The sequence below is a fragment of the Anser anser genome (genome assembly GCF_964211835.1).
Source record: "Anser anser genome assembly, chromosome: 5".
Classification (NCBI taxonomy): Eukaryota; Metazoa; Chordata; class Aves; order Anseriformes; family Anatidae; genus Anser; species Anser anser.
Window position 1 is genome coordinate 55,138,517 of NC_139725.1, and position 22,217 is coordinate 55,160,733.

A 22,217-nucleotide genomic window follows, 5' to 3' on the forward strand; every position below is an offset into this window, starting at 1 on the left:
TAATGTAAGCATTTTATGCACCTGAAAATTAATATGGATGTTAACACATAAAGGCCCTTCCTTACTTATCCGTGGTTGGTATAGGCTGCTGTTTAGGCTTGTTTTAATATTGAAAATCTTTAGTTTCTATAGGGTAAATGAACCTTTAGGCTTGGTTTTAAGGGCTTGGAAGGGAATCAGACCAGTGTTCCCTTGTCCTGTCTCCACCACACTGCAGGTCTCTGCTTACGTTAGAATCATAGAATTGTTTAATTTGGAAATTACCCTTAAGATCATCAAGTCCAGCCATCACCTAACACTACCAGGTCCACCACTAAACCATGTCCCTAAGTGCCTCATCCACATGGCTCTTAAATGTCTCCAGGGAAGGTAACTCCACTACTGCACTCAGCAGCCTGTCCTAATACCTAACCACGCTTTCCATGAAGAAATTATTCCTGACATCTAATCTAACCCTCCTTTGGTGCAACTTCCATATGCCCTAGTACTTGTCACCTGAGAAAAGAGACCGACCCCTGACTGGCTTCAGGAAACTGTACAGAGCATTGAGGTCTCCCTCAGCCTCCTTTTCTCCAGACTAAACAACACCATTTGCCTCAGCCACCCCTCATGTCTTGTTTTCTAGTCACTTCACCAGCTTTGCTGCTCTTCTCTGAATTCAACAATTCAATATCTTTTTTATATTGAGGGACCCAAAAATGAACATAGGACTCAAGGTGCAGCCTCACCAGATCTGAGTACACAGGGACAATCCCTTCCCTAGTCCTGCTGGCCACACTATTTCTGATGCAAACCAGGATGCCATTGGCCTTCTTGGCCACCTGAGCACACTGCTGGCTAATATTCAGACAGCTGTCAACCAACACTCCCAGGTCCTTTTCCACTAGGCAACTTTCCAGCCATCCTTCCCCCAACCTATATCACTGCATGGTTGTTATGACTCCTGTGTAGCTCCTGCCATTTAACCTTGTTGAATGCCATACAATGGGATGCAGCCTATCAATCTAGGCTATCCAGATCACTTTGCATAGTGACCCTACCCTTGAAGAGATCAACACTCCCACCCAACTTCATGTCATTTGCAACCTAACTGGGGGTGCACACGATTCCCTCATCAAGATCATTGATAAAAAAAATATTAAACAAATTTGTTTCCATTACTGAGTCCTGGGGAATACCACTTGGAACCAGCTGCCAGATGGATTTAACTCCATTCACAATGGCCCTTTGGGCCCAGTTATCCATCCAGTCTTTTTACCCAATGAACAATACAATACATCCATCCAAGCCAGGAACAGACAGTTTCTCCACGAGAATGGTGTAGGAAACATTATCAAAAGGGCAGCTGCTCTCTTTTGGCAACAGTACAGTTTTTTTTAGGCAACCACAGCTTCTATACTTCAGTAACAGGTATCATTTGGAAATAAGCCATAAAGGCATTTGCCATGATGCAGTGGCAGAAATACTAATATATGCTTGCATTTAAGTCAAAGTATGAGCCTAATACATTGGCACTAATTGGTGCTACAACAAGCAAAAACTTTAAAATTGTAAGTCTTATTTTTTACTTTCAAACTTTGTAGTACAACAGTTATACTTCCAGGTACATTTCTACTCTTTTGCTTGTCAGAAATGTGAAAAAGCAGAGCTAGAAAGAAAATGGGAACTTTTCTTTATGGAAAGTATTGCCTTTCCTTCAGAAAAGCCAACTATTCAACCTTTTTGAAATTTGGTAAGAGAAAACCAAATATTTTTGGCCAAAGCCACACAAAAATAGTTTGGGGGTTTCCCACAAAAAGCCCTGCAAATTTCTAAGAAATGTAGATACTATCTGGAACAAGTACATTCAAAATAATCTTTTCCCATTCAAATAAGGATTCAGGCTAAAAGGTTATTTTGGGTAATCTTCTCCTCCTTATTTCATCAATTATGCCATTGACTCTAATTTCATCGGGAGGAAGTATCTTATCAAATACTATATTAAAAAAAAATAATCTTAGACTGGCATGGGGGGAAAATAAACACATCCATTTTTATTGATATCTGTTGTAGTACAAATCTTTGAAAAACAAATCAACACAGTACCAGTGGTAAGTGTTGTTGCACATAAGACCAGCTGCTGATTACAAGTTGATTGCAAGTTCAGACAATGACAAAATATTCAGCTCAATCACAGAAGAAGCTAAATCTAGGTAGAGGTACTGAAGAGAAAGACAGCAACACTGTCTTACACATCTTACACTGGTCAAAAGGATCTAAGAGCCTGAAATCATGTGACTTCAATTTGAAGAACCTGATTAAAATTTTATGTTGATCTGTTTAGCAGTATTTGAGGAAGCAAGAATAAAATGCATAGTCACCCCTTACCTATGCATGAGAACACATCTAAACCACTAAATACATAAATAAGGGACATTCTTAAATGGTGTATTCAACCAAAAAAGGAGCATTTTCCACGTAATTGTTTTGCATAGCTTTAATAGACTTTAAATTCACATAAAGATATAAGATTCACATTCAGAGAAATATGAAGAAGAAGAAAGAGAAAGGTGGAAAAAAAAAAAAAAGAGGAAAACTCCACATACCCTTTTCAATAAAGGTATATATAGATAACAAAAAGCAAACTGAAATTTCAGGAACAGAGCCCCTAGAACCTATTTTTTCAGTTCCCAAGACCATAGATATAGGCAAAATCAGAGCATGTGAACTAGTTTACTGAAGTCAAAGATTCCTGATATTTTTCCAGTGAATATTTCAGACCCATTTTGAAAAACACACCCGAGACATATTTTCTTCTAGTGTCTGCCTGAATAGCACTATTGCTTCTGCATAAAAATGCTGCACTGTTTTCAAATCCATTCCAATACTTTTCCCAGTGTTTCACTTTGAACTGAAGAAAATGAGAATTCTGAAGGCGCACCCTTTTAAAAAACTGAGTCACATCAGGTCACAATGATTTGGCTTAGATGGCTACATAAAACAGTGCAGTTGGCACAGATCTATCATAAACAGCTTGGTAGTGATTTTGAATGAAAATGAGTATGCTTGGAAGCCTGCTGAAAGACGAACATGGAGATGTAGATTTCCAGTTCTCAATCCTATTCTTCATGCTGGCAAAGCACCTGCATGTTGTTACAGGCAAATGCCAAACTCTTTGTTTTGAGGCAAGAGTTTACTCCCTCCCTCATTTATAGCCACTTTCATGGCATTCTCATGCAGGCTTTCTTCTCTGTTTATTCTCAGTTTAGTGGTGTGACAGCCTCTGGTGTTCCATCGCAACAGTAAATCCTATTTTCCAAGTGCCTTGCTTCCCAAGAACCACAATGTAAGATTCACGTAACTTCATCAGAAATTATTTTTAAAGATGAGCTGGCAAATCTAGGGTTCAGAAACTTCTTCCAGTACCAAGATTATACCCCATCTCCTCCAAGCAACCCTAAAAGGCCTCCAGCTCCCACCTTGTCATAGCCAGGTCCTGAAGAGGACAGAACTGAAAGGATCATTGTGGCTCTGTGGAAGCAATACATGCAAAAAGCAAGAGAGATGAGGCACTGTTTTTCTCCAACTTTACCCTAGGACAAATTCACTGACTTGAATGAAGTCACCCTGGAGTAGAATTAATATAATACAGTGATAAATCAAGCCGATTGATTCACTGACAGTGCCCCTGTAGGACCTTCTTGAGCAGCCAGCCTACTGAACATTGCTTGCAGCATTGTCTTCCCCAGCACCATGCCATGCCATTTCCACAGACAAATTGTTTCCTGACACAGCACAGGCTGATCGCCATGCTTCCTGCTTAGTTAATGCATTATAACCACATTGTTTTGCACTGGTTGCCCTCTAATTTGTGTGCAAAGGGTTTTTTGAGTCAAACACACAGCCCTCAGCTGTGACAAATCCATGTGGAGTTTTGACTCCTGAAGCATTCAAAGATCACAGGGGATACAGATGCAAAATGTATTTCCCAAACTACTTTTATGATTTGATTATTTGAGAAGCAAGGAGAGAAAAGATGTATCAGACCATTGGAGCCAAGAATGCTTTCTAAGGAGGCAGTGAGAGCCAAAGTTTTGGCCTTAAATTCAAGGTAGAAAAAGATGCCCTGAGGAAATACTTATACATCTCTTGGCCTTTTCTGAACTCTTCAAATTTTTCCACCTTTTGTTTTCAGTCAGATATTAAATCCAAGAGGCAGCTTTAAGCACTGAAAAAAATTATGTCTGGTCATAATTGCTTGATAATTAGCAGCTTTCAGTGCAGCAAGCCAAATAATAAACCTTTCTTCCAAGTATATCTAGTCATTGTTTTGATGACACCTTTTCAACTCAAGGCTTCTCATTTCTGTCCAATGTCAAAAATGCCACAGGGGTGGGACAACATGAAATGAAAATCTGACTCCTCTTTGGAAATCAGATAGGAAGAAAAATACCTTAAGAAAAGAAAGTGCAAGAAGAACCACTGTTCTAATCTTCTTTCAACAACTTCAGGAGACCTTTGCTGTTGGAAATGTTCTGTTTTTATCCCGGAGTTCCAAAATGTCAGCAGATTGTGTGGTGTCCCAAGCAAAGCTACAATGAGAAACATCAAAATTTATATTCAACAAACAGATATAATTCATGTCTGTTCTGAAAAGTCCTGTCAATATTTAGTGGAGAGGAGAAAGGCAACCTGAGAAGGAAGATGAAATACAAAAAAGCACCTCTGTAAAATGCCCCACCACTGTGAGAGAATGAGGCAAAGAATGTTGGGGCTCTTATCTTTTCTCATCTCCTGTCTAGTCAATAAAACTATACCAGCACTGTTATGACAGAGTCCGTCTGACATTTTAGACATCTGCTTTAGGATAAGTTGGTACCTGCAATCCATTGACTATATTGAATGCATACCCTCATATCATAAAAGGTTGCCCAGTAACTTCCATAACTGCAAACTTTTACATTTCATATGCTCTTATATGTAGTTAGATAAATTCCACCCCATCTCTAATCACGTAGTCCTACTGCTATTGTAGGCTCAGATAGCAAAATTTTCTTTAGAAAAGAATGCCTTCCAATAGAGGAAAACAACATGTTTCATTGTCAGCAATCTTCAGGAAACAATCATGGATGTCAGATGTAGAGAACTATTGGTCAAACACCTGTAAGATACCCTATCCCAAGAGGCAGGAAAATATAGACAGCTCTATGACAAAAGGGTTAGTTCCAACATATATACGACCGTTATCATCCAGACATCTGTCCCAACTATTCTAACAGGAGGAGTATATCTCTCTTCCTTCTCTCTCTCTTGCTGAGGAAAGGACATTTGATCCAATTGTGAAATAGCTCCTGAATTACCTGGGTTCAGTCCAGATGGCCCTCCTCGGGGCTAGGAAACTCCATCAAGAGGAAGAGGAATACAGTTAAGGAATGGGGGAGGTACCTATTTTTAAGCATTTCCAGACTCCACAGAACCACTTTCCCAGAGCCCTCTACAAAGCTGAACAGGGTGTTTTGAAGGTTGCATTCATCTTCTGGTATACACTTCCATTCATTTCTAAAACAAAACAACATCCAAAAAGAAGGAAAGACAGAAGACGGGGAGAAAGAAAGCACAAATTAACTAGAGATCTCATACATGCACTTTAGACTTAAGTGCTAGTCATGGTCTCTATGTGAATAAAGCAAACTAGCACAATGACAGATTAACCAAGCTTGAAGGGATAACAAGAGCTGAAATTATTGTAATTATACAGTGTTCACAGAAATGCCAAACTGAATTACTCTGAATTGTAAATGAGACCTGAGGGTCAGGTTCTGTCCCAGAAAACATGTCAAAAACTTCACCTGAATAAGTGAAGTAGTGGTGACCAGTGAACCAGTGCAGGAGTGTGTGTGTGTGTGCGTGCGTGTGTGTGTATATGCACCTACCCTTCCCTGGGGAATTCCTCTCTCCCTTTGGGTTCTGAGTCTTTGACTTCAGGATTAAAAGCACCATCTTCTTGTATACTTAGTCATTAAACCTTCTCACTCCTCTACTATTTGTTTCCTGGTAGAAAAAATTGAGCTTCAGCCACCAGAGCACATCATCTTACATTTCCTGACTTGCACTTGTTGAACTCCCTGACTTCTCCAGAGTGGCAGGTTCCTAATGATCTGGATGCTCTGCTTTTAATAACTACAGTCTTTCTGAGGTAGCTCAAAAAGAATGTCCCTCAAATTTCAGTCTACAGTTTAGGCCCACAGTTTAAGCTCACTTTTGCTCTAACAGCAGATACAGCAAAAGGAGAAAAAAAAAAAAGAAAAAAAAAAGAGTAGAATCTCCCTAAATCTAAGACTATAATTAGTCAGACTAATGGCACAACATACAACTTCAGACACAATTCCTTGCAGTTGTCACAATTTAAAATACATTAGTGATGCTTTGAATTGCCCCCCAGTTCAGGATAACTAGCAGGCCCTTCACATACTCCCCTGCTTGCTCTCAGCCTGCTGCTACATTTTGATCACTGGGCCTTTCTGAGCTTAATCACCTTCATAAGCATGTTGGAGAGGGTTTGTTCCATCTACTTCCCATTTCCATTTGATATGGACTTGGTGCAAATTACAAATACTTTTCACAAGCTCTCTGTTGGCAGAGAGTTTACCTGGTGATCTTCCAGAATGGCTTCTTTTACTCCTGAGCATCACATTAGGTGATAAATTCTGTTTCTTTAACACCTTTCATGTAACTTACTTTCATTGATTAAATCAATGTTGATGATATCCTACAGATTTGCAGAGGGACTTCACCTACTTATACATAACCCTGGAAGCCTTTTTAATGGGATGTCATGGAGTATACTTTGGCAGACCACTGAAAACAAGTTTATTTTACTTGCAAGATCACATAGCCAGCTCAGCAGTGCTGAAATGTGGCAATGGATTCCTCTCATCGCGTAGAGATGATGATCAGCAATACTACCAATAGATAGGAAAAACTAACCCAGTTGTCCTAGTCAGTGGATCTTACTTGCATTTAAGACTGACACATACATAGCAATTTGCCTGTGTTCTGCAGCAGCTGCAAACTATTAACTATGACAATGAAGTTGATTTTTAAACCAACAAATATGACAGCTATTATGAAAGTTCTACCATTGTCACATGGTGTGCAGTCTTTAAATTCATCCCTTGCTGTGTGGCTGAACTTTTATTGAATTTTTTTAAAATTAAAAGAAGGTCATGTGAGGACAGAAAAGCTCTTTGTCAATCAGACTGTGTAGTGCACAAAACTCTTTCAGAACTCTCACAAAAGCCAAAACCAGCATACTGCACTTAAAGTACAGTGTTGCAGAGATACTATGACTGTATTTGACAGATGAAAAGATATTCTCCCTCATTATCCATTGTTTCCTTCCACCTCCAAAATGCCATCATCTTTGTTGGGTTCCCAGAAAACCTAGCATTGAATGACCTATTTGTTGACTGGGTCAACAGTTTTCAACATAAGAAACCTTCAAAATGATACCCATGACCCAAAACATGCACCTTTGCTATAATACACTGACGGAAACAAAATGTAGGAGAACTGTCTGCCAATCCAAGAACTACAAAGAGAAGAAAAAGAAGTATTTTAGCTTCTTCTAACAGCAAGGAGTTGCATTTGAAGAATTCTTACAGTGAGGTATAATATGAAATTTCTCTTATTACGCGCAATTAAATCCTGGCCAAATCATTCCCTAAAAATCAAGGTCTAGCCTTTAAATAAGGTTCCTTTTTCCTCTATGGTCCCAGTGACACAGGCCAAAACATATTTGAATGCTAGAAGCCCTTAAAGCTATTCAGCTGAAGATCTGATTCCTCCTGGTTTCTATTTCCATTCATCTTCTTTCTCACCTCATCATATGAGCTACCCTTCTCCTTCAAAGGAACTGCACGGAAACCCACAAGAGGGCACGATCAGGCAGAGAAGGGGGTGAGCCTCACTATTTTACATAACACAATCATATGCATCAAAACACACACACAACTTCCCAAATGTCTGAGGTTAGTTATCCTTCATGTCCTGACAAGTTACACCCACCTTTCCCAGAGGAACTAACTCACTCAATAACAAGTACCAGACTTCTGTTAAAACAGCAAATAAAGTAGGACCACCTACTGTCCAATCCTGCAAACACTTACTGGTAGACAATCCTGCATGCTTACCACCATGCACAACCTCTGAGTTTCAGCTGGTCTGCCCATGTTACTAAGTGCCGTATCTCCAGCAAATGTTCACAGAGTTATGCTCTATTGCTAGGTCAAAATCAGGCCAATTCTGCAACCCCTGTTTACAGTAGGCCTCAGGCACTAACATTTGATGGAATAACTCAAAAGAATGGAACACTCATTTGGATTTCAGGATAAGGCCCCCCAGTCAACATGTGGGAGCATTTATGCTCTGTGAGACCTACGTTAAAAAATAACTTAAAAACAGACAGTGTTTCCCTATGAGTGGCCTGTTTTCCCATGTTCCAGTTTGCTCTTTCAAAAAGGCTGGTACGCTGAGATATCAGTCACTATGTGAAAATGACAATATTCAATTAAAACAATAGCAATTTTCAAGTGACACTTTTTTTTCAATAGATGTATGACATTCCTAGACATTCTATTAATTAGCAGGCCCCAGGCAACACATTTGGTAAAACAGAACAATCTGGCCTTTGATTTTTATCCAGGCCTTACCCAAGATCACACAGAGGTAGTCAGGCTGCTGATAGATCCCCCACACAGAGCACACACCCCCAGCAAGCAGCTGTGCTAAGAACTGCATATACCCCACTTTGAAGAATTTTCAATCTGCATGGAAAGAGAGGATGATTGATTAATTAATAAAAAAACTGCTTGTGTTGGACTGGGCAAGCAGAATCTGTTAAATGGACTTTACTATTCAGTCCCAAATTTATTTCTGTTTTCTTTTTTTCCAGTTATCTGTCTCAGCTTCACTTTAAAAGCTATTCTGGTTGAAAAACATATCCTGAATGTTTCTTGTATGTCAGGACCAGGAATTCAAACAAGCCCATTACTTCCAAAGTAAGGAGTCTATTAATAACCCAATGAGCATCTGAAATTAACAACATCTCAGGTTGTACACCTACATGATGCTTATCTAGGAAACTGGCATCCCTGTTACATCTTTTCTGGGCAGCTACAGTTACAGTCTATCAGAACACAGGATGAAAAACATCGTCTCAGTAGAAGATGTTGTAAGGTTCCAGCTGAAACACTCAAGCTTTTGATACTCCTACCTGCATTAATAATTTCTGGTTGCATTGGATAGAGATCTATGAGTTCCTTCATGTTTAGGAATTTATTAAGGTAACCAAAACTTTGGAATTTTTCTTACTTGTTGTGTTATTTATTTCATCTGTAGATGATAATGGTTCTGTTACATTAAGGATAATTAGGACCTTAGATGGGCTTTCAAAGATATTTCCACATTTTTGAGCGACGTAGCTGTAACCAAAACAGCATCCAAAGGCAAAAGAGGAGGAGTATTCAATCTTGAAAGCAGCCAGACTGTCTGGTGAAGATATATTTTGAAGGTTTTATTGGTGGCCTTCTGAGAAAGGCAGCTATGACCTAAGCTTGAAGGCTAGCAAGGACTATGTGGGTTTGTGTGGGAGGGGGTTAAATCTAATTTGTAAATGGTGAGTTATTAGCCCTGACATTTGAGAATAGACACTGCATTGTGTTGATGATGAGAGCAGCACTAGTTTTCTTTTTAATGGCAGTGATTCATTCTTTCCCACTCCACTATTGTTCCCATTTACCTGGCAAAGAGAATTACTTCTTATGTGTTCCCAGTTGCTGATTTCTGGAGAGACAATTCAGATGAACACAGAAGAAATGCACCAGACAAGCAAAGTTCTGAGAACAGTACTAGTGGATCTCAAAATGTGTGTGTTACTACTAAGTGGCCTTTTCCCCCTTCTCTTCTTCACTTTACCCATGGGAAAACCCTGGCTTTCTTCGGCTTTACTCAGAGCTTTTGATCACCCTTTCTTTTAATTCAGGTTTATTCCCTTAAATTTTCAAAAATATTTGAAATATCTTCAGATAGGTAAAGGATTTGGAAGCTTTAACTGGCTTGGTGAGGTCCTTCTCCTTCAAATGTATGTGCAGCCATACATTTGGTATCAGACAGCAACCAGCCTTGGATTCTCCACTACTGCCTTACCCAACTGCACAAAAGCAGCTATGTCACAAGCAGCCTCCCATGACACATGAGACCACCCAGAAACCACAGAAGGGGTCTCAGCCAATTATCTTCACAGAACTCCATATATTAAGTTTTTTAAAAACTGTCTCAAAGACATGGAATATCAGGACAATTACCAGGAGTAAATCAAGACTCAAGTCTCCACACAGAGCTGTCTCTCCAACAGCCTGTTTTATAAATGTGTCTGGCTACTGCACTCAGACTCTGTCACTTTGCAAAGTGCAAACCCAACACTTCTCAGGCTGCCTCCCTTCCCCCCCAGCAGACTGTCCCACTGGTAGACGGGCCTGATCCCTCCAAATGTGAAGTGGCAGAGCCGCATTGACGTCAGCGATGATGCTTCCCTTTATTACAACTACCAGTCTGGCCCTCCTACTTTTACAAATGGCCCTGAGGGGACTACATGAAAAACAAAGCTTGGAAAAGTACAGAGCTATGACTTGGGAACAGCCCATGGCACAGATTAGGGGACAGTAGCCATAAAGAGTTTGAATCCAGATGTGAAATTCCCCAAGGCCAGGACTATTCAAACCCTATCTAGTATGTGAAGCAAATTAACTATTGGGTCAACCTTGCCCATAAGACACAGCTTTCTGAGAGCAACTCCACCCAAACATCTTTGGGAACTATTTACTCTGAGGTATGCAAACAGCTGTATATCTGCCAAAAGGTTGAAGCACATTCCACCATTCGTGCAGCTATCCAGGGCCACTGCAGCAGGCAGGGCAGGCAAGCTGACTGACACACCGGGGCTTGTACAAATAGTTCTTGTGCCCAGTGAGCATGGAAACCACAGCTGCAGTTTCACCAGTGGAGCAGAAAGTGTCACGTCGAGAGACAGCAGAGGGCACACAACTGACCTCAAACAAACAAAGCTTAAGTGGAATGTGGTAACCTCAATTCCATCATGGGTTTCAAGTGACTAAGTGAAGAGATGCATAAAACTTATATTGAGTCCCCAAGCTATTAAGTGCCTACTGCATAGAGCTACATCCCTCTCTGAGCTGCCACAGCCAGCCATAAAGGTAGCTGGGCTTTGGCCATGCAGAATTCCCACAGATTTCAATGGGAATTTCTGTGTTCCAGTATGGACTCCAAGAATGCAGTTTTGGACCCAGAGCTCTGAGGGCTGGAGCCGCATTCAATATCAATGTCTGGCAACACCCATTTGTAAAACAGTGACTCATTCACAGGCACAACTTTAGAGGGACAGACAGGATGACTTTAATCATACATTTCCATTTTGTTAACACTCAGTAAAACCAGATGAGCATCCTGGATGATAATAGTTGGTATTAATCTAATGACTGTATAGTGAGCTATTGCCATAGTTAAGAATAGTTTTATATCACACAGAATACATTGTTTTAATTTGGTTCAAGAACATGTCAATTAATGGACTCCTGGGGCTAAGGACAAAATAAATGTTTAAATAGCCACAGTTTTTATTAAGAAATTTTTTTTTTTCTGAAAATAAGAAACATGGAAATGAAATATAGAAAGTAATTTGAAAGAGACACATCTTACAGAAGTACCTAAGTGACCTAAGAGTCTAGGACACAAGTTAAATAAGCTGCCATTAGCACTTCAATTCATTTTAAGCAAGGAAGCAAGTTGCTTGTGTGATGGTCTGTACAGGGAGTGACATACAATTCAGGCAGATATTACTTCAAGGTGTTCATTTGTCATGGTTGCACAGTCCCTCCCACTGACCAGTTGGCTTTCCATTCAAATACAGTTTGAGTAGCAAGTATGGTTTTAAGTCTTTCCCTCTAACATTAGCATACTTCAAACCTCAGACCCAACAGAAGGCATCTGAAAACAGATTGTTTGTTAAAGCTGGAGTTTGGCACTGGATTTTTACTGAAAGTTTTTTGTGTTTGCTGTTGTTGTTGTTTGTTGATGTTTTTTTAATAAAATGAGCTGTGTTTTGGGAACTATTTCTCCAGATCACCATGTTTGGCTAACTCTTCTAACATATGAAGGGTACACTTCCATGGGAGATTGCAAGCAGATGCCAGTTCCCTCTGTAAGTTCTCCAAGATACCCAGATAGAAGCTACCTCTAATCCTAAAGTCATGTAATTGCAACCCTGTAATGCTGATCCCAAGCTAGTATTCTGCTTCCCAGCAGAACTTGCTAGTTCAGGCTCAGCTACATGCTAATCATGGCTACACAGCTTCGTATTTGGAGCCAGCTTTCACCCAGCCAGTTTGGAGCATGGATAGAGCGAGCTCATATCTGGCTGCCAAACCCTGAGTAGACATACCTTCAGTGACTCAAGCACTTAGTAGTAGAAATGCAGGATGAGTCTTGTGTAATATTCTTACAGTCCAGTAAAAGGCTGGTCTTGCTCACTAGTTTGAAGAGCAAGTCAGAGCATGGCAGTTTGCTTTGCTTTCTTGATATGATTACTCCTTCTTCCTCATAGAGGCTTCCCCAACTTCACACTAAGACCTGCTCCACTAAGAAAGCTAAGTGCCCTCCTGCTAAGGGACATGTTCCTTCAGGATTTGCCTCCACATGAAAAATGAAAACAAAATATGACAGGCCAAACTCCTCTTGCTAATTTAATTTCCCAGACTCTGTAAGATGGTAAGAGATTATCTAGGTCACCAAGGAAATCCAGGATCTCACAAGATATTTCTGAGCTGATGAAATAGATTTAAATTCAGTATTGCAACCTGAAAGCCCTCTGGTTAAGGTCATGGCCATCAGCTGATGCATGATATTTCCTACAGCCGCAGCATCAGATTTCCTAGAGCTAAACATCAGATGCTTTGATAGAAATATTTTTTCTACAATGCCCACAAATCTTATTGTTTTATCTTTCTAAAGTACAAAGCACAAATGAGAACTAAAAACTGTTTTACTTCTGAAACTTGTCCACTTTAACTGCCAGCCCCAGCCTGACGTACAGTTCCACCATGTCTCTTAGTTACTTTCCTAGATCTTGGGCTACTTACTGTAAAAAGAATGGGTGAGAAAAACACCTAATAGGAAGTTTGTCTGCCACCTCCACCCAGTGGCTAGTGACTTTAATGCACTAGACTAAGTGGAAACTACCCACTTACAAAACTGCAGCATTTGTGATCTGTTTGCACCCAGACTTAACTGTAAAACAGTAAATTCATACAATACAAGAGTTCCCTCTCCTACTCCCCTTTCCAAACAAGTTTTTTACTTTTTTCCGTTTTCTTCTCCACTGTCCACACACATCCAGGAAAAGAAAAAGTTTCCAGTCATAATGTAACTTTATCATTGTTGTAATTCACCTAACTTGGACCTCAGAAGGCCATTCATTTACCAAATAATATCATATCTTAGTAAGCAAACATTGGTTTTCCAGTATTATAGTTGTCCATATTTGTAAGTGTCCACATTAGTAACTGCTGTTTATTCATTATTTAAAGTCATATGGATAATTTCTCTAGGTTTATACAACACTTCTAGTCAGGCAACACCAACCTTGAACATTTCTCTCCTTTGCAACTTCCATCATAACTGCAGCTAACACACATTCCAACTTTTGCATAACTTTTTCCACTAAGTCTCTAATAATCATTTAAATTTGAATTTTCAGTTTCCACTTTACTTTAGACAGAGCCTGCAGCAATTCATCCAATTCGTCAAAATCTTACTAACCTTTGGGACCGGCTATGGAGTTAAGACACTGTGATTTCCATGCCCTGCATAATGCGTTCCCTTCTGCGTCTGTTGATTTCAACCAGTTCCTGATAATACTTTCCTAGCAACCTGTCCATGTCTTGCTGCAGCCGCATAAAATATAACTCATTCAGTTTCACATCATGACAGTACACTCAGAGGAAAATCTAGGTTTACATACTCTTCAAATACATTTTAGTTGTACTTATTTTCCAAATTCTCTGAGAAATTCACCTACAATCCCTAATGAAAAAATGTGCAAAAATGTAAAACAGCAACAACAAACAAGATGTTAATACCCTACAAATACATGCTTACTGGTTGGGGAAAATAAGAATACTCCCTTCTTCCTTTACTCTCCTCTTTAGGTCCTTCCTTTCTTCTGCCTCATTTAATACTAAAAGACTCAAGATGAACAAAGCATGAAGTCTGTGACACTCTCAATTGTGTTTCAGGTGCAATACACATTGATTTCCTTCATGCGATCATACCTTCTTCCATTGCACAGTCTGAGAAGCCATCCTGCCTATGACTGCTTTGCCAAAGGAACTTTCTCTTTACTCATCTCCTGGCTTAATAACCGCAGTGTTGCTCAGCATCTGCAATTGCAGTTTGTTGTATGTAACACATCATTTATGTACAGCTCTATAAGGTGGGTAAAGCATACTGCTTCCCACTTATTTTTATAAGCTGAACCTAATTAATGTCATTTGGTATGCCAGGGATAAGAGGACAGCTGGAAACCATCAAGGGAAAATGGGAGCAGTGCATTAGCTGTTTTTTTCAGTCAGCTGTTTTACTGCCCAAGGCGCACACACATGCACACCCTCTGCTTCATCTCTCAGGTCCAGTTCTGCTTTCTGTACTACCACTGCCACTCAGAAGTCAATAGAATTATTCCAGCTTTACAGGGGTATAACAGAGAACAGGCTTGGCCTGTATCCTACTGGCACTTGAAGCATTCCTGTTTTATCAAAATTTGATACTTAAAACATTCTGGGGATATAAATAATCAGGATAAAATAGCAATTAATACAACACACAATTGCCTTAGACTATGCCTAGAAATCTCATCCAGCTCACAAATAAAAGTCCACACAGTCAAGCCACAAGTCTCAGCCTACAGACTCTATCACATATCTTTGTCATATCTCCTGGAGACCAAACATGAGATTTATCCTAACCATAAGGAACAGAAGCAGCAAACTGAGGTTCACTGAAAATGCCATCCTACTGGTCTACTACTCAGCCCTGGGAACAGTTAGCCAGAACACTTCTGCTGACCTCAGCTTCTGGGATAGCTCCTCGCTTAACCCTGAACCTTTCACATACACATGAAGATAAACACCCGAAGTTCTACATACTAAGACTTAGACAAACACATTTTATGCCAAAGGGCATAGGCCAATAACCTGCAAAGATCCACACCCACACAGAATTGCACAATGGACCACACGTATTTTGGAGCATGGCATTTGCCTATCACTAAGAATTATCAAGCACCAGTCATTTCCAGAAACGGTTTGCTGCTCTCAGCGGATCAGTTACACTGCATTTATTTTTGCTCTAAGCAATACCTTCTATGCCAGTCATTCATACCAATTTGAGAGCTCACCCAGATCCTTTCCTCACCCTTTTCCAGGTCCTCAAACTCAAGAACATTTAATTCACCAAGTAGAATTCCTCTGGCTCCTCTGCAATCCTGATTTCAACTTTATCCTGAAGAGCTGCCAGAGGCATAGAGAGCCTACTCCACAGGGATCCCAAATTCCACAGTCTACTGCAGCTCAACACTACATGGCAGCAAATCTTTCAAAAGAAAGAGGCTCCATAAAACACCATCAGAGATCTAACATTTCAAACAAGAATTCATGCATCATTTGTAACCTGTTCAAGCCTGGACACTAAGCTGATGCACAGTTCTCTTCTGATCCTCAAAAGCCAAGCACCAGGTACCTCACTGGTGCCTTGGGTCTAAGCTCTGATCCAATGGATGGCAAGTGGATGGAGCCCAGCAAGACCAGTACTCCTGTCAAGAGTGGCAGAACTTTCCTCCTAGTTCCACCACTTGCAGAGTAAGCAATACACCATTTAATTGGCATCCTAAGTAACTCTTTCAGAACAGATACAAAGAATAGAAGCTGAAGAAGCAGCTCCTGAATTCATCCAAAATGCTAAATTAAAAGATATTTTGTAGATTTTCAACTGCCGTTCAAAAGGCCTAACTAACAATCCGATTAATCTCAAAATAATAAAAGCCCTTAATCTAACATATATCAGCAAATTCCTGTTTCTCTCTTTTCTAACAAAAATAACAACACTTTAGTTGCCAGTGCATTAATAAGATCCTATTTCTGCTCCAGAGACTGAATCAAACCTTTGTTCTTCACAGCAAAGGATTAAGAAGGTTGCTATTTTGGTAATGAGATGTGGTAGAGGTACTTACTTCGTAGCTGAGATCCAGGCTGGATGCCTGAGAAAGGAATAAACTCTGTTACCTCAGATGAACTTTATTCTTATAATTGGTATATCAAACTCTGCTGGTATGATGTGTGTCATTAGCAATAAAAGACAGACTATTCATGAATAATTACAATTTTATAGTGTTTAAGCTCATTCACAAAATGTGCCCTATGTTGTACAGAAAGTCATGGATGTAGATTATAACGTAGCTAAACATACACCCGTAATAAATAAGAAAAAAATTACTTACTTTCTAGGTAAGTTATTGGTCAGCTGCTTCTTTTTTTCCACTTTTTTTTTTTTTCTGGATATCTGGATATATGCTTTTAACAGCACATCATGGAGAAAAGCTGTCATAAAGTGGCACAAGAAAAAAGAACTGTCAGGAAAAACAGCACATGGACAGGGACAAATGAGAGAACACTCTGAAAAGAAGATCAAATCATAGGACACAGATCCAAGTGCTGAGGCACCAACTTGGTGCCCAGATGATTGAGAAAACTGTTTGTGAAGCTGGAAAAGGAAGCACTGACCTGTGAAAATGAAAGCAACTTCATGAAAACATTAGTCATGTCACAAATATGTTGTTTATAGTTATCATAACAACATTTTTATTAAACAAACATGTTTAGTATATAAAGTTGTTGCAAGCAAAACATTTCCAAAGGACTAGGGTAGGTAAGACAGTGTGGTTAGAAGCTGGCACCGCTTTATAATTACATAGGCATTAACTTATTGCACTTAGAAATGGAAATGTTTGGGGCTCACATCAGACGAGGTCCAAATTTCTGAATGAAAAGTATTATTGTAACAAAATCTAGGATCATCTTCATATATAGCAAACGGAAACAGAAGTGAAAATAAACAAAGCCTCAATATCTCACTTGCATCCTGCCTGTTGGCTGATGACATGACAAAGGACTTTGAAAAAATGACAAAAATGAAACAATTTACTAACTCTCATTTCTCATCTGACAGGGCAGTTGTATGTCTGCATATATTTTTTTAAAGACCACCATGATGAAAAGCAATCCCAGAAATGGGCAGAATATCAGAAGGAAATTAGTCCATTGGTAATTGCTGATATCCTCTAGGAATGCTGTTTCACATCAGATGAACCTCTCTTATCTCTCCTTCTCTACTGAACAGTAGGAATAGAACAATAAAAATCCATAGGGGTTCAGATATCTCTGGCAGTACAGGTGCCAGATTTCCTAGGGAAACAACTCATACATAGCCAAGTGTTGCTTACATGACTGATCATACGCATATTACCTCTTAAACAATTTTTGGACACAATCACTAATTCCCACCATATCTGATAAAAGCAGACACCTCAAACGTAATTGCATTCCTACCAAGATGTAGGAAAATAGTTGGATGGGTAAACAGGCTGACCTTAATACTGTTTCTAGTAAATGAAAGGCTTCAGTGTGAACATACCCTACTAGGCCTTCAGAGGATCCACTAGTAGTGAGCAGTTATGAATTTCCCAGCTACTGGAAAAGCTCCAATTGGAGCTTGTGCCTTGTTAGAAAACCAGACAATCCAAAGCCATAGCAAACAAGACTTCAGTCATTCTGAGCTCAGGGAATCACAGTTTTTCAAAATGAAGACTGGAAAATAAATTGTGCTCACAAGTTTGCATTTGCAGGTAACACTTTAATCAAACATAAAAGGAATTGGGCTCAATGCAAATGTGAAAAAGCAGTATTTTTGGCTCTAATATTCAGGAGGTCAGAATGCACAAATAAACAGTCCTTTCTCTTTGAGTCTACAGAATATGTTGATTCCTTTTTAAATCCTTCAGCAGGTTAACAAAGCCAAATATCTATTTGCAGCATAAAAAGGGATGAAGATCTTCAAAGATTACCATCTGATTATCAGTGCAAAGTTGTGACAGGAGGATCTACACACTGAGCTTTCCATGTTTATTCTCTCCAGAAACACCAGTATAGAAGATAATTGCAGATAATAAACTAACCCTCTTTTTGAATACTTTAAGAATTTGCAGCATGGTTTAATTCTCATATTATAGTAGAAATGCTTTGAACCTCAAATGATAACTTTCCTGCCGAAGTCTTAAAGGCCCTGACCATGCAGTTTGACCCACATTGGTGCAACTCTGACAAACCTCCAAGCCACATAATGTTTACAGAAAAAAGGATCCCACCCATTCAAGACTGGGGACTGAAATTTTATTCCAACATATCAGTATGTACCAGATTTTGTAGATTGTGCATATGAATCCCTGACATTTAGATATTCAGCCACTGAACTGAACTGATCCCTAGGAGGAAAAGGCTTTATGGTTGAACAAGAAATTCTGGATGTGGTAGTTTAATTTTTTTAAAAAAAGAAATCTTTCAAAAGTAAATGATACCATTTTAGTGTTGGGAACTCAAATGGAAAATCGTGTCTTCCATGTTTTAGCTGAGTTCTTTTTGATAGCTGACCAGAGCTGGCACATGCATAATGACCCGTGACCATGGACAATGAATGGACTGAAAGGACAACTGCTGGAGCAGAGAGATGTTGAGCTGGATGAAGGCTATAACATCTGTTTCTAAAATACAGTCTGAGTTCAGACGGATGGATGGATAGATAAAGACATCCACTTTTTTCTCAATTTACAATACACAACTGTTTTACAATCACCTGAAATGCTCTCTCACTGCACATAATATAGCTACAGAATCAGGTATTTCCATGACAATAGTCTTCTATATTTTAAAAAAGCAAAAACATGCACTAAAATGAAACACTTTGGTAAACAGCAGTTCTTTCTACTGCATAGTTAGAAAGATGTCTGAAGTCTCTCTTTCCCCAATATGTAGGATAATGTCCATTATTAAGTCAAGAGTTATAGAATATGCCTGGTGTGACACACTAGGTAATGGAGAAAGGTCCCAGACACCAGCTAGAGGTTATACTACTTTAAGAGCAAGAAAATGCAAGTTAGTCATACAACAACCATGGCTTTCCTCTGTCTTTGTGACCTTTCTGTGAGGCTGCAGAGCAGATGCAGTTGTGTTTATATGGTCACAAAGTTGACAGAGCGAAAGGCCAAGGCACTGGGTGCTTCCCTCCCTGTCCTCCAAGTGCACTTGCAGTAAGTAGGATGGGAGGCTGGCAGGAGGCATCCTAAGTCCTTCTTCCCTTGAACAGTCACAGTGAAAACAGGTGTTGAGAGTGCCCAGACTTGCTGAAAATGAAGCCATGGTTGTCTTGACTTGGGCAACCAGACTTAGAAACAATTTTTGAAAACCAGCGCCTGCAGGGAAACGAAGGTTAGAGTAAAACTGTCTTAGCTCTCAGGCCTCACACAGAGGCAGCTCTCTTGACTGTAGGACTCCTTTTTCCTCTCACTTCCCCTAGCCCTTTGCAGTGAGGTGGGGCAAGAGGGAGGCATTTTCAGCCTTCAGAGGACCTTTATACTGTATTAAAAATATGGTTTCTTTAATGTTTCCTTTTTCAAAAGTAGTAATATAAACTAACTGAGTATGCTCTTAGGAGAGCTTTTGGCAAGGGTATAGGACAATCCTCTGCCAAACCTCATCTTTGGCATGAAGAAATAAACAGACTGTGGTTCTGCATAAAGACAAAACTTTTGGAAAGCCTTTAGAATATTTCTCATAATGAAACAGTGGGGGGGTAGTTTTCTTGAAATTCAGAATACACTCCAGAAGACAAATCCAACCTTTAAATGTTTTGGTGTCTTCAATTATGAACTGAGTTCCTTCACTAAAATAAATAAAAATAAATAAAAATAAAAATAATATAAAATAAAAATTAAAAAGTAAAAAGTAAAAATAAAAATAAAGATAAAACCAAAAATAAATAAGTAAATAAATAAGTAAATAATGAATGATGGATACGTTCTGATTTTGAACAGTCCTTAGTAAGGTTATTTCCATAACATTTCATCTGCCTATAGCAAATATATATGTTGTGTCAAATAGGAATGAAATTATTCTCATCACCCTATGTTACAGAAAGGGACACTGAGATCATGTGCTACGCCTAACGCCACAAAGGATCCACTGCCCAGAACAGCAGTGCCAGATTAGCTTGCTCTAGACTGTGGCTGTTGAGCTCTGTGCTTCTTGATCATTCAAGATATCTGAACAAGAATATTGTCAAATATGGGCAAGAAAGGCCTAACCTTAGATTTTATTTCTGTGTGCTCTCACTAGTGTCCTATACTAAACTGAACAGCAATGCAGATTATATAGAGGATTTAAAGGAAAAGCAATTACAGAGTTTTAGAAATATTTCAGTAAAAGGGTCTTGATACTGATATTTCTCATTAACATCACACTTCAGAAAAAAATGGAGCAAGTCAACTAGGAGACAGGAAACCTGATACCATTACATCATTTTGTTTCATTATGTGAAACACAACTGTTGTGTTATAGAGTAGATCAATCTCCCATATTTAACAAATGAGGTTTATCACACATAGATCTGAAACACACTTAGATGAAAATTAAGTATCCAAAAAGCTACTATGCTTTGCCAATACACACAGAATCATGTTGGACTGCCCAATGTATCATGAGTGTTATTAAAAGAAACTAAATACTTTAAGAACATTTTAATAGTGTTCTTTTTTGATTTTGGGTGGAAGGGGAGATTGTTCTTTTCCTTTTCAGGATTATTTTTCCTAAGTACATTTCTAAATCCTACTTCGTTTTAACTACAGCCTTGTAAACCCTTTGTGTGTTTCTGTCTCTCTCAAGTCTATGTAAGCACTTTTATATCTCTCCTTCCAACAAGGATTTTTCTGTATTGTTCCTTTTTGTTCTTTCAGAAATCAAGCCTCTTTACCCACAATTTGGTGAACTTCTCCTGCCCACACCCAAGTCCACTGCTGCAGGCAGCACAAAGACTTCAGAATTAATAACCTATGAAAAAATGAATGAGGCAATTCCCAACTCACAAAGCTTTAAAGTTCTTTGCTTACTCCAGCAGATATCTCTGTACTAGATTCATTTATGCCAAATCTTCAGCTTTTCTCTGTAATAATGATAATAACAAAAAATATTTAAATATAAATGCCGAAATTCTGACATCACCATGGGACTGTTCAAGCTGGAGCCAGGACCTTGCCTTGGTCTGGACCTTGACACCCATCAGTCACTTTGAGAAAAAGGGCATACCTCATCTGCACAGCCCTCCAGTGCAGCTACATAGTTGACATGTTTTCAAGCACTTCAATGCAAGAAGTAGTGGTTAAGCCCAAAGCTTCAAGAATTTCACTAAAGAATGTACCAGTATCTGGTTATGCAAAGGCCTTTGGTTAAAGAATACATAAACTCCAAATACCACTGGGGCTTGTGGGTTGAATTTTTGGGGGTTTTGAGTTTAGGAATTTAAGTTGCATCTTACTGTGAGAAAAGAGAAAGGAAAAACAACTGAGAAATGGTATTAGTCCACTAAAAACTCAGAGCCATATACTGTTATGCCACAATAATAAATAAGAGGCTTGCGTAGGATAGAAAGACACACTGTGACCTCCTTTCCACTAATTATCACAAAGCCATTTTGCTGAATTTTTACACTTTCCCACCTTCACACTTAGTACACTCTGTACCAGTATAGTTCCCCTCATTATCTAGGCTCAAGGTTGATAACTGATCAGTCCAAGTTCGGATGTGTGTCCAGGTGTTTCCCATCAAAGTTAGTAGTCATGTGCCAGAAGATGAGAGGTTTTTCTTTAAAAAATTCCTTTTTAATTTTATCGCAAGTCAATGCATTGTCTATATATTCTGTGATGTTACTACACAGGATAGGGCAAGATAGGATCCTTTAAGCCTGAGATGCATATAGCAACATTTTAGACTGTAAATGATTCAGAG

The 22,217-nt window shown here is 39.2% G+C and overlaps 1 protein-coding gene across 5 annotated transcripts in view; it reads right to left on the reverse strand.

Annotated features, from left to right (window-relative positions):
• LOC310901091 (uncharacterized protein) overlaps nt 1-22,217 on the reverse strand; it is a 247,086-nt gene that overhangs the window by 132,308 nt on the left and 92,561 nt on the right. For all 5 annotated transcript variants that reach the window (XM_083840149.1, XM_083840147.1, XM_083840148.1 and 2 more), the window contains exons 6-9: nt 16,607-16,706; nt 16,340-16,366; nt 5,425-5,538; nt 4,433-4,571 (exon numbers count right to left, since the gene is read on the reverse strand). In XM_083840149.1, coding sequence (XP_083696275.1) covers nt 4,487-4,571; nt 5,425-5,538; nt 16,340-16,366; nt 16,607-16,706 — 326 coding nt within the window. In that variant the 3' untranslated portion in view covers nt 4,433-4,486. The remainder of the gene's footprint in view (nt 1-4,432; nt 4,572-5,424; nt 5,539-16,339; nt 16,367-16,606; nt 16,707-22,217) is intronic.